This window comes from Sparus aurata, chromosome 13 (genome assembly GCF_900880675.1).
Source record: "Sparus aurata chromosome 13, fSpaAur1.1, whole genome shotgun sequence".
NCBI classification, from domain to species: Eukaryota; Metazoa; Chordata; class Actinopteri; order Spariformes; family Sparidae; genus Sparus; species Sparus aurata.
This window is the reverse complement of record NC_044199.1, coordinates 16,420,281-16,434,152: the sequence shown is the minus strand read 5'-3', so window position 1 is coordinate 16,434,152 and position 13,872 is coordinate 16,420,281. Positions and strand designations below refer to the sequence as shown.

General features: G+C 43.3%; 1 protein-coding gene across 1 annotated transcript in view; it reads left to right on the top strand.

Moving 5' to 3' along the window:
- The window catches only part of cxadr (CXADR Ig-like cell adhesion molecule), a 45,662-nt gene extending 33,943 nt beyond the window's left edge, over positions 1 to 11,719 (top strand). The window contains exons 4-7 of the mRNA XM_030438584.1: positions 3,912 to 4,067; positions 4,194 to 4,316; positions 6,979 to 7,117; positions 8,715 to 11,719. Of these exons, the coding sequence (XP_030294444.1) occupies positions 3,912 to 4,067; positions 4,194 to 4,316; positions 6,979 to 7,117; positions 8,715 to 8,997 (701 nt within the window). The 3' untranslated portion in view covers positions 8,998 to 11,719. The remainder of the gene's footprint in view (positions 1 to 3,911; positions 4,068 to 4,193; positions 4,317 to 6,978; positions 7,118 to 8,714) is intronic.
- Positions 11,720 to 13,872: the final 2,153 nt, after the last annotated feature.

Genomic DNA, 13,872 nt, shown 5'->3' with positions numbered 1-13,872 from the left:
GGAGAACTTTGGTCGATTTAAACATGCAGCTTCATTGCTCAAGCTACCCTTGACTTGCCAGTACAGAAGACGCGAACACATTTGGTCCAACCATTACAGAGCTTTGTGAACGGAGATTTAGCGTTTACAGCTAACAGCATGGGGTCAGAACTTTACACTGTGTTTTAAGCGTCTTAACATGCTCCACATCTCACACCAAAAGTTATGCAACATCAGCAGACACCTTACAACACAGCACTGTAGCGTGTATGACTCAAAATGAATAAAAACATAATTAAAACAGTGTGTTTGTGCAAGCAGCCACTTACCTGTTTGTTGACATTGGCGTCTTCCGGTAGTTAGACCAAACTAGTCGATCCGTCGAGTGTGCGCTTACTCCCTCACTGGCGGAGACAGAAACATATTCCAGCATTTTCGTTAGGGATGTCCCGATCAGGTTTTTTTTACCCCGATCCCGATCCGAGTCCTTTAATATTTAGTATCTGCCAATACCGAGTCCCGATCCGATACTTAGCCTTAACTAATATTTTCCTAGATAATACAGCTGCATTAAGAAAAAAAGTACCTGCATCTAAGCTGTTCCTTAATAGGTTTTTATTATTTTGTTGAAACAATGTATATACTTTAATATAGCTCTTTCTTATTCTGCATATGATATTACAACATTTGCCTCCACCTTCCTTGTGTTAGCAGGTGAGTGTGTGATGCTGCACTGTGACAGCAGACCCTCGTGTACAGCCAGCTGAAGTGTGTGTGAGATGCAGCTCACCCTTGGTACCTCCATATAATCCTTTGCTTATTTCATGTACTTTACGTTGTCACATAAAATGACGTGGACACGTTGCTTGTCTATTAACGCTTTCAGCATCTCCTGGATTGCCTGCTTTACATGCTCTGCTGTATGAGACCCACGAAACTAGTGCGCATATACCAGCATGTTGTAACTCGAAAGTGGAATAAATGTAATGCAGAGATGTTAGGGCATACCGGGGATTCAACAACTCCAGGTGACGAAGAAAACCCTGATCCTCTACCACGGAGATGAGCTGGTTTTCCAGAGCGATTAATTTGATGACCCTCTCTGTATTATTTGTGGACATGTCGCTGAGGATATTTGTCATAACTGAAAGTATCCGCGACTGTTTGCTGCTTTATTCTCCTTGCCTGTACTCTCGAGTGAGCATGTTGTATTCTTTGAGTTTTTGTTTTGTATATGCTGTATCAAATGAGTAGTAAAATGCAGCAGTTGGACTGCTTTCGCTTTCTAATTGACGTTATTTCCACACTGCAGACACTTTATTCACAGGTTTGCCAGAGTAACGCCATGCGCGCGTCTGCGTTCTGCCACAAATTGTGCTCTGACGTGAAAAAAAAAAAAAAAATCAGGCTTGGGTCCACGATCAAAATTGCCGATTCCGATCAACAGAAAAATGCCCAGATCGGCTCCGATCCCGATCCTACAGATCGGATCGGGACATCCCTAATTTTCGTGTTTCTGTTCATAATGTACATGTCCATGTTACAGCCTGTCATGAGCCATGAGCCTTACAATAGCCTGTTAAGCCTGTTGAGCGCACGCTCGACGGATTGACTAGTTTGGTCTAGCTACAGGAACACACGGATGTCAACAAACCGATATGTAGCTCCTTGCACAAACACACTGTTTTAACTACTTTTTTATTCATTTTGAGTCATACACGCTACAGTGCTGTGTTGTAAGGTGTCTGCTGATGTTGCATAACTTTTGGTGTGAGATGTGGAGCATGTTAAGACGCTTAAAACACAGTGTAAAGTTCTGACCCCATGCTGTTAGCTGTAAACGCTAAATCTCCGTTCACAGAGCTCTGTAATGGTTGGACCAAATGTGTTTGCGTCTTCGGTACTGGCAAGTCAAGGGTAGCTTGAGCAATGAAGCTGCATGTTTAAATCGACCGAAGCCTTTAGCCTTTAAGGCTAAAATGCAGCTGCTTGTAGCTATAGTGTGTGTGTGTGTATATGTGTGTGCATTAGAGAGAGACAGATAGCTGGAGGCAATAGAGGCTACCAGACTGCTAGCTATTGACCCCAGGGGCAGGGGTGTTCTTAGCAAAGAAACATTGACAAGGAGAGATGAGGACATCTTGCCTGCTCTGCATTTTAGCTTCAGGTTGATCTTGTCACAAGGTGGAAGGTCCCATGAACAGGGGAGACGTGTGTGCATGTGGGTGCACAAGCATAAACACCCCTCAATTTAAACGCTGGGTGTTTGCTGTGGCTTGTCACAAACACTGCCATATGTAGGTACACACGCGTGCTGACACCTGCAGTGAACATGGTGTCCAGGTAGCGTACAGGAGGGAGCGTCCCTTGTTGTGTATTCTCCTCTGGTTGCTGCAGGACATTGAAGTTAACAGGAGGAGAGTAGCCACCTGCAGTTCAGCCCTGCATGTCAGCAACTCTCACAACTGTTTCCGATTAGACCCCACCTTTACTTTCAGCAGCCAGTCATTTAGCTCCAGACAATCCTCATTGCATCCAGGATCTCAATGCAGAGCTCAGCAGCCAATCTCTTTAACTCTGTCTGCTTGGCCTTAGTGGCCACAAGTCACTTGTATTTCACTTTACTATTCAACGATCAGTTGTCACTGGTTTGCTGTGCGACTCCCGACCACAATGAATACCACAATCTACCGATCCCTTTGTACTTACCTCTGCCACAAGATAGCCTTGTGCAACTCATAAATCAATATTCATTGTTCGTTTACCAGAGTCGAGTTGGCTGTATCACTTTGCCCTTTATCTGTCTGTGCTCCTCCAGCTTCTGTCACCTTCTCCCATGACCTCATCCTTCAAAAAATAAATCTGCTCATTGGACAGCAGTCCTAATATGAAGAGCTGTGTGTTACAGCCCTTGGACGCGTCGAGTTGACTTTCACCTTTTAAAAGATGCGTTCAAAATGTCATAGCTCTCTGACATTTACTGTGTGTTGCTTGAATGCGAGTTTGTGTGTAGGTGCAGCACAACAGCAGCAAAGAGCAGCCCAGTGAGTTAGGAGCTGCAAAGCCTTGGCCCCATCACTCCACCATCTGTCCATCAGCACTCGCTTAATTTTTGCTCTGCCGCTCTCTGTTTTTACCCCCTCCACCCTGACCCCGGGTGTGTTTATTAGATGAGTAGGAGCACTCAGTACTGTCAGTCTACAGTTAATCCTTACAGTTCTGCTGCTAAGCCCCCCCCCCCCCAACCTGACACCTGGTTCAGATCTGGAGAGTCCCATTCCAGGGTGTTTTGTTGTTACAGGATCCATTATTACCACACCACGATGTCAGCTTTCTGTCAGAGAACACACAGCACAGGCTTGGGCTGTGACTTCAAAGTTTTTTTCTATCCAAACTCTCTTTCCTTTTCTCTCTCTTGCTCTCTCTCTATTTCCTCCTGGCCTGGCTGACTATGTCTGGGTTTCACTGGAGTTGGTCTGCTTTTAATTTGGAGCGCTGTTTGTTTTTGATTCCCCCATCTCATCTCCTGCCAACACCCTGACTGACCATGGAGTGTTTGCACACGTTTGGCCTTAAGACACAAAGCTTGCCTCCACCATTAACTCTACATGCACGTGTGTTTGTGTGTCTAATGGCACATGGCTCCCTTCTTCCTTGCAATTATTCTGAGTGACAGCTCCTGTAATGACAGCAGCTGTATCAATTACTCTGATTACAGCTCTGATTACACTGATGACTGCTGCTTTGATCAAGAGTGGAAATCAATTTTAGGAATACACAATACACAGACAGACAACTTGCCCACAACATGGAAGATTGAGAAATAACAGGGTGGCAGGTAGAGGACTGTGTTGTTCCAAGCTAATAAGGCCACCTGCTTGTGCTATTTTTCACCTCTCTCAATCACTTTCCTCCCTTTGTTTTTTCCACAGTGAAGCCATCCAAGCCCAGGTGCTACGCCGAAGGCCCCACGCAGGAAGGCAAAGATATTGTGCTGAGGTGCACATCTAGTGAGGGCACCAACCCCCTGCAGTACAGCTGGGAGAAGACCAGTGACAACAAGCTGTTGCCTGCCTCAGCTATGTTGGGTAATGGACCCCTTAACAAGCACTCCTAACCAGATACAGAACAGTTTTCAAGTCCTACTCACAGTTCCTCTCACTCTGTTTAGCACTGTCATCTCTTTACTGTTGTATTCTTCGACCTCTCTGCAGATCCTGTGGGAGGCACCATTAACGTGAAGAACGCATCTGCCAGCGCATCTGGCACCTACCGCTGCATTTCCAGCAACCGTGTTGGCACTGAGGACTGTATACTGTATCTCAATGTGACACCTCGTGAGTACCCAACCACCTTACTAACTAGCCTAAATTCAGCTGGCTTTCCATTAAGGTCTGTTGCGCCTTTTAAATCTGTCGTCAAATAGTTGGCTTTCTAATGGATTTTCTGTGCGTAGAATTTTATTTTTTTGACACGTAAAACAGAACAAAACAGTCATCATCAACTGCTTTGTACCATTTTTGGACGAAAAAGCCATGTGAATCTGGGATCCATTACTTGATTGTGAATTTGTGCCAAATTTACTTCGCTGTGCAAAAGTATATTTTTGCTAAAACTGTGCTGTGTTACATTCATCAGCATCTGCATATGGAGGACTAAACCTGACATTATAAATAAATTAAATAAATAAATAAATGCTGAAATAAATACATAAATGTATAATAAATAAATGTTTAAATAAATAAATGCATAAATAAATAAATGCTGAAAAAAATGTATAAATAAATAAAAGTATAAATAAAAGAATAAATGCTTTTTATTTATTTCTACTTTTCTGTTCACCTACATTTATTTATTTCTTTATTTCTGTTCACCTAGATTTATTTATTTCTGTATTTCTGTGTCCATATGTTAATGAAGTAGGAGGTTCTTAACCTTAGTCAAGAGCATGATTGGTTACAGGAGTGTGCTTGATGAGGGTCTACTACTTCTGTCTTACTAGCGGCGCTGATTCCTGTACACTGTACAAGAATGTCGCTGGCTACCAGCAAGCCCGCTCAGCTAACTGTTAGCTGCAGCTGTTGACATTTGTTCATGTAGCTCTGGTTTAGTAATGAATTTGACTGGCGTTCATTTTAACTTGCGAGGGTCCCAGGTGTGCTGGTGGTATGGTTTGAGAATCCGGTCTGGAGAGAGAGGGGTCCTCAGCCGTGTCCGCTAACCAGGAAAAACATTCTGCTCATCGCTCCCAGTCATGTATATGTGTATTCGTTTTGACGTGGCTTGAACACTTCTATCCACACGGAGATGCCGGGGCTGCGACCTGCAAACCACTGCTAGACGAGCGCTACAGAGCACAAATCGTCCAAAAGTGCATGTTGTCTGTCTCATATCTTTGTCGTGAATCTCTGTATTCTCAAACAACTCATGGATGGAACAGGCTGAGGCATTTGTTCACGCCGAGCGGCTCGAGAGCGGCGTGGAGACCCCTGTTAGCTCTTATGTTAGCTGTTAGCTGCTCGCTGTAGCGCAGCATCCAGGTTACCTTGTGACACCGGTTACCATCGGGTATTTTTCATTCCGCACTGCGTTCAAATGGTTACTTAAAGCCATCGTTCCGAGCCACATACATCGTTATTAAGCTGAAGCTAAGTCACTGTGAAAACTGTACACTGTCATACAGCCTGCTGGTCAAACAGCCTGCAGAGTACGTTGACATCAAGCCCGAGCTCAGCGTGAGGTCAGTCAGCTGTGGCAAATCGTGACAAAATGCACTTTTGGACGATTTGTGCTCTGTAGCGCTCGTCTAGCAGTGGTTTACAAGTCGCAGCCCCGGCATCTCCGTGTGGATAGAAGTGTTCAAGCCACGTCAAAATGAATACACATATACATGACTTGGAGCGATGAGCAGAATGTTTTTCCTGGTTAGCGGACATGGCTGAGGACCCCTCTCTCTACAGACAGGATTCTCAAACCACACCACCAGCACATCTGGGACCCTCGCAAGTTAAAATGAACAGCAGTTAACCTGTCACACCGGTCGAGGCCATTAAGCTAACTGGAGCTGGTTTATAACGTTACAGAGAGCGAGGCTTGGGATCAGGAATCATTTGCTTTTGTCTGGCTCTCTGATTTGACCAATCATGCTCTTGACTGAGGTTAGGACCTCCTACCTCCTCATTAACATATGGACACAGAAATACAGAAATAGATAAATGTAGGTGAACAGAAATGTAGAAATAAATAAAAAGCATTTATTCTTTTATTTATACTTTTATTTTATTTATACATTTATTTATGCATTTATTTATTTATATATTTATTCATGCATTTATTTATGCATTCATTTATTCATGCATTTATTTATGCATTCATTTATTTATGCATTTATTTATTTATGCATTTATTTATTTATTTATACTTATGTCAGGTTTAGTCCTCCATAACTGCAGCATGATGCTGTTATCATACAAGAATATGGACACTTCAGTTAGTTACTTTTCCTACACCTACCATTGTTTGGTCTTATCACAGAGCACTGTTTTTATCAGTTTGAACTATCTTGTTTGTGTGCTTATCATTCTGGCCCTGACTCTTTTTAGACACTGTTCTTTGATCCCATTTCTGTTCTAGACAATGTTTTAAGGTCCAGATATACTCCATAGAATACTCTTTCTGTTTGGATTAGATTCAGTGTCTGCATACACTTGTGTAAATGAATTATTCTTAATAAAGACCTCTGTTTAACATGTTTAACTTGTTCAAAGTGATTAGCTGAGAAAAGCAGAATAGCTGCTAAATGCTAAAAAATGGTCACTCACTTGATACAAGTCATGAGCACTCAGAGTCATAGTCAAATGCCACTTAGCCTTAAAAAAATAAAGCAGCACTATATTTTGAGGTCTTTGCTGGACACAGACGCCTAGTTACGTTGAAGTCATTGCTACTCAAATTCCGTTAACCAAACCTTCCAACCATTTCCTTCCTTGTGCCCTCTAGCCCCCAACACCGCAGGCATCATCGCAGGAGCCATAATTGCTGTACTCCTTATCCTCATCATTATTGCCATCATCCTCTTCTGCTGTTTCCGTGCGCGTCACAGGAAGAAGTACGAGAAGGAGATCTGCAACGAGATCAGGTACACTCACGAAAACATCAATGAGATGTGGCTCACAGATACCCAAAGCTGCCTCTTGATGGAAGAATACTTTGTAGTGCTATTTAGTCTGTGTTATAGAATGGGAAATTTGTGGCACAGGTTGTATAACCACCATTCCAAAAAAGTTGGGACGCTGTATAAAATGGAAATAAAAATAGAATGCAATCTAACAAGTTTTACCATGTGATCCTGAGCCATTGTACTTGTATGTGTACTTGAACTCCTTAATACAATCAAGTATTTCAAAAGTTGTGAACATCGCCACATCCTTGCTTGTGAACAACTGAGCCATTTTTGAGTTGTATTGTTTTCAGTTGTGAAAATATAAAGTTTGCAAATGCACACACATTCAAACACTTTGAAGTTTAGGTGCTGGACAAAATTACACTTGATAATGCCTCCACTGAAGAAGTGCCTGTGCTTGAGACCTCACATGGAGGATATAAATGTTCATGGGACCATTATCTAGTGTGCAGACTCTATTCTTCTATGGCTATCAAATTATCACAATCGGTTTTATTTATGATTCACACAACATTCTCATTTTTTAGGAATCAGAGTTGTATAATATTGGATTAAATACAAGCAACAAGAAAGCCATAGGGTTCCTGTGATAATTACTCTTAGCCCCCATGCATTATGACCCGTGGTCACCTCAGACACGCACGCATGCACGCACACACACGCATGCACGCGGACAACACGCCTCCAACAGCCCTAACAACCATGAAAATGTTTTTTCTCCATCAGCGTTTTTCTTTTTTTTTTACCCCTCCTCAAATAAACAGCTGTGGTAATCAGTTTGAAAGCTTTGTTTGCTCTGTGGATCCTGTGTCATGTCTGCTGCTGGTTGCCCCCCCTCCCCTCCAGAGCCACCTACGCTAACACCCCACCACACCCCACCCCCTTGCCATCCAGCTCTCCATCCGGCCCGCGGGCTCTGTACAGCCACTGGGCTTACCATCACTCTGCTGCGGACTGAATCTGTCTAAGAGCACAATGTGACACTGCTCACGCTGTAGGACAAAGAGGATTAGACCACTGGTCCTGTCTCGTATACACAGACGCACACATTCGCTCTAACACCACAGCATGAAGCTATGGACTGAACAAGCTCTGGCCCCTCAGGCTCAGTTTGATTGAGCATTTAACTGGATTATTGCTGCTTATTAGTTGTAAATGTGGTGGCAGAGGGAGTAGAGGGCATAGCTGTGTTTGGTTGCTCAGCTCAACCTCTACAGGCTATTACACAGTCAGTGCAGCTGAGCAGTGCCCCAACCAATCAAACGGGCCAATTCCAATTATTTGTCCCTCTTTACTGAGTCGAATCATGTCTCGCTCTTGAAACGACTCTTGCAGACTCTTTACATATTCATTGTTTTCCTCACTGTGGAGAGCAAGTACAGGACTTTCATATATACATATGTGTCATCAAACCTCATTATGGTTTATAGCACCTGAGAAAATAATTTTCCATATTCAATTTCTCTGTCTTGACATTGAGGTAAGCTGATGAAAATGATTTTACAGCCTTGTCTTACTGTCTAAATGTGCTTCTTTCTCTGTTTCCTCTCAGAGAGGATGTGCCTCCTCCTAAGAGTCGTGTTTCGACAGCACGCAGCTTCACGGTGGGCAGCCAGCGCTCCTCGCTGGGGTCCATGTCGCCTTCTAACCTGCATGAGTACGCCCTGAAGCCTCAGTACGACAAGATTCCCTCATCAGAGGACTACGAGAGGCCTCCAAGCCACGCCCCTCTGCCCCCACCAAATGCTGCCAAGATGGCCGGCCCCAACCTCAGCCGCATGGGGGCCATCCCGGTCATGATCCCTGCCCAGAACAGGGACGGCTCAATTGTCTAGCCCGTCCTCTCTTACCGAGAAGGGACCATGCAACAAGGGGAGGGAAAGGAGGAAGGGAGTAGGACAACAGGCCAATGAAGAAGGAGCGAGAGCTGGGATGGGCTGACTCACCTGACTTTTAGCTCTGCATTATTTACAAATAGGAGTGTACTCCTCTTATGAAGACATAGCTCTGCTGTGGTGCTGAGAAAAGAATGCTGGAAACACAACAGAGCACATAAACTTTTTATCAAAAACAAAAAAAAAAACTTTTATGAATTTTACTTTCTGGACTTTCTCACTGACAAATGGATATAAAGCAGAATGGTCAATATACAAATTATATTGTACATAAGTGAATGCATGTTTTTTTAAATATAGATGGCCCTTACTGTGTGTTCAAAAGCAGATCCAGGCCCCTAATTGGCCAGCTGTATGCATGCATGTATGTATAGAACTGCAGCTGTATGTGAGTGTGAATCTAAGTGTATGTATGCGAATGGGAGTTTGGGAAATGTATAGTTCATTTATCGTCTTTTAATGCCTACATTACAGTATGATCATATATCAGGTAGTCCAGTCTCTACAAATTTTTAATTCCATGAATTTATTGTAAAACAAGATGTTCTAAACTTTGAAAGACAGACTTATTTGAAGAAAATCCACAGATCTGAATTAATCCTTCGACTGAGCTGAAAAATGTCTATTTGGGTCAGCCGTTTTCTGTTGAACCGTTTGCTGTTTGAATTGTCCAGTCTAGGTTTGAGTGGGGGGCTGAAGCGGTCATGATTGGCTGGTGGTGAAGGGGAGGTTCAGGCCACCACATCCTGTGATTGGGTGGATTACTGCTTCTTGACCGAGCTTAAAAAATAATAAAAGAGCCCCATCCCTCCTCCTGAGATCTTAAGAGGAGGTGGTGTGTAGGGATATAAGGGGGCAGCTGGACAGCAAGATTCACTGAGCAATCAGCTTTGATTGTGTTTGACTATCAACAGGCCTTAACCCCTGTGACCACCAGAACATGTCGACCTCCCCAAACACACGTGCAGCACAGTCTTAATCATCATCTGTAGTATCAGCGGCCGTGTTTAATCCTCCTTATTTGCATTACACGGAGCAAATATCTTGATTAAACTTCTCTCTGTGGTCAATATAAAACTTTGCACGGCTTCTGTAGCATTAATTGGACTCTTTTCATGAAGGAAGTAAAGTCTGCGTACATGAAGAAAGTGCCCACACAGAGGAACTAATGTGAAAAGCCTTCGATGTTGAATTGAACTGCTCTGAATCCACTTCACAACCTCTGGTTTGAATTTGTTTTGCACTCTCTCAGTGCTGGACAGTATAAATTCAGTCAGTGTATGTTGCTATAGGCCAGTCCTTGCAGATTGTGGTTTATTCTGCCCTTAAACCATGCCCATTCTTCCATTGTTTTTAAACTGTGGAAGCCCGACACTTCATCTTGTCTGCTACTTTACAAAAGACACCCAGATTGAATACTTGGAGGGCAAACTGTGTTTTGTTTTGTTTTGCTCTGAAGCCTTATTCTATTCCTTATTTCCGCCTTACACACCTTCCCTCAGTTCACCTCTGCACAGCCCTCACAGCTGGATTCTGATAACTAATATTGTGCCTTGTTGCCCCAGTTGTCATAGCACATCCACAAATGTGAGCTGTGCTGTGTGCAGTAGCATCACCCTGAGCGACCATTGTAGCCCACAGCCACCAGAACAATATAGCAATCAGTGAGTCTATTGATTGCTTTCTGTTGCCTCGATCAGGTCAGGTCTAGGATTTCCCATACCCACTCACCTTATACAAACTCCCCCGCGGCTTAATAAAACCTTTCTCACTGTCTTAATGCTTTGATTTTTTTTACTCCAAAACATGTCTTCATGTTTTTTTTAACTTTATTTAAAAGTGTGGGGGGGTTTTTTGTTTGTTTTTTTTAAATAACTAATTGTTCTGGCCGTACGTATAAATATCCTGTCGAAGTAACCCTATCTAATCACAACACAGTCGAATGACATAAAGATGATGTTTGTATGTATATGTGACGCTCTGCCGTGCTGTGCTTGGCAAATCTATATCTAGATCAGAAGCGGAGGGGCGCTGCGGGTCTTGTCAGTACAGTTGAAATGCTCCGCCATTGTGATTGGGAATTTCAGGCATCGTGTGTGTGTGTGTGTGTGTGTGTGTGTGTGTGTGTGTGTGTGTGTGTGTGTGTGTGGATTCCTCGGATCTAAGAGGAGGTGACAGTTGTAGAAACATCTCGGCCCAGTGTACTTCCTGGCGGATTTGATGTCACACCTGTTTTCTAACACCAAGGTAAGTGAGACCTGGGCCTTCCTAGACAAAGAAATTACATCTGTCACTTCCTCTATAACACTACTGTGTGCATGTGTGTGCGTTTGTGTTTGTGTTTGTGTGTGGGAGCAATTGTATTGTACATGAAGGGAGACTGCTGTCAGGATGGGCCCCTGTAGAATTCTAGTTAGATTTTCACCTGCTGACAAACTGTACAGAGCTCTTGGGGAGATATTGTCTCTCTGTGTGCTCGGAACATTAATGACACCTACTACTAACAATATTAACTGTAGCTTTGAAATCGGCGTACTAATATTGTATGAAGATCTCCTTTGAGGTTTGCACACTGTGTGAAAACCAGTTTTTTCTTTTTGTGTGTATTTTTTGTGCTGTATTTTTGAATAATAAAAGTCCATGAAATATAAAAAAAAAAAAAGGCCGGCCATGTTTGTTTATTTGTTTGCGTACAGAGGCAGTAGGAGCTGTTGGCCTGAGCGTGAATAAAACTCAATTTCTCTCGTCTCCAGCGGTGCCAGCTCTCCGGGGACTCGGCCTTCTGCAGCTTCTTGACTGTGATTAATTTTAATCAGCTGGTGAATTCCACCCCTAACACCAGGTGAGGTGACTTTCTAACCACTTAATGAGTGTAATTAATCAATGACGCGAGCAGGCACAATCCCCGCCTGCCATCTCCAATGCTCGCCATTCACCTCTGGTAGAAACATGCACAGGTTTGTGACCTGACCCCCCTCCCAGCACTGTTGAGCCATCCACTCATCCTGCAGGCATTATTGACTCGTCATTCCCTTGCTGCACCGCTATTGTGTGCTGTTCTGTCTTGCATTGTGGCCATTTGTTTCAACGTTTGCTGAGACTTTTTTAATTACGGCCAATTTCCCCCCTTTAGTTTCTGTGGTGGGTAATTACTCTCATTGCAAGCCAGCACTAATCAAAGTTGTACAAAATTAGCTTTCTAATTAAGCCTGCTGAATGACGGGAAATGCCCAGTTAATGACTCTGGGACATATGCACATGTTGGTTTAACATCTTCCTCTTCTGACCACAGTCGCCCTCTGTCACACTTTTTCTACACTCAACAACATGCTTGTGATTTTGACATGTGGACAGATCGATAACTGATTATTAGCCAATAGCCCCACTGTGTGCAGGCTGTTGACAGGTAGTCAATAAAAAGACTAAAGCACTTAGTAGCGGTGCTAAACGGACGTCCATTGCTATAATTGGATGTCAGTAATAGATAGGGCCCTAGAGCATTGATCTGTGGCTAGTCGAAGTCACTCATGGATCCTAATGGCTCCCTGGCAGCTCTGCACATCAGGGTTCTCTCATTTTCAGCTGCACTGATACCTGCACAATCACAACTCTGCTACAAAATGGATTTGTTGAGATATAATGGCACTTTTATGGCTGTGCATTCAAAACATTCATTAAAAGGACATTAGAGATATGTTCTGCTGCACGTGTGCAGATTAGATTTATGGACTAAACGCTGTTCCCTCATTGAATTAATGTACAATGAGTCATACATCATCCCTCAGTGTCTTCCTGCCTAATATCCATTTGTGACATTTATTTTTTTTTACCCCATGTCCTCATTCGCATAGCTGAAGGGAGAGAGTGGTGTCGAGCTAAGCACCTGGGGATTTGTGCCTGCCTCCCACTTCCCCGGCTCCCTCCCTTCTGCCTGGGTAAGGTATTAATTGTTTGCACAGATCAAGGAGGCTGCTATGGCAAAAAAAAAAAAAAAAAACCTCATTGGTTCTCCAGGAGGGTTTCCTTGGCAACCTTATCTGGGTGTACACAGTCTAAGCCGGCTGCTAGCGGGATGATTTATCTTGTAAAGTGTGATTCGCTCCCTGCTAACAAAAGCGGCCTCTAAAAGCATTGGGTCTCCTCCAGTGTGACGTGTGCTGTCACAGACGTTAAGCTTTCTGCCGTTTTTAGAAGCCTCACTCAGGTTGGGAGAGAGTTGCAGGGGGAATTCTGGGTAGGGTAGGGGAATATGCATATGCATGAAGAGTGAGCTCCATCAGCTCCATTGGCACAGCAGTACATTAACATTTTGGCTCGGCACTCTTAGCACTTTTGATGTAAAATGACACAGATTATGATGTAAATGTAAGCTTTTACAGCCTCATCAGATGACAGACTGAGGAGCCACAGCCACTTCTGGACACGGTCCCTCTCATTTCTGGCTTCAGTCGTATTTAGATGGGCAGATTATATTTAAACGTTCTGCAAGGAACTTTTAACTCTTTATGAAGCTGACTTTAATTCTGATTCAGGCTCTATTTGACCTACATAAGCAATTAAGACTACAAGCAAGAAGGCTATTTTTAAATAGTTATCTAGGTTGGATAAGTCATGAGAATAAAAGTGTTTTTGTGGCAGAGTGCTGAGGATACATTGAGGAGTCTCACAGCCTGAGGAAAGAAGCTACTCTGTAGTTTGGTGGTACGGCACACAAAGTTTACTTTGTTTCACCATCATCATTCAACAGCTATTTATCTTTCAAAGCCATAATTACAGACTTGCATCCTGCAAATAGTTCTGTTTAAAAATGATAGT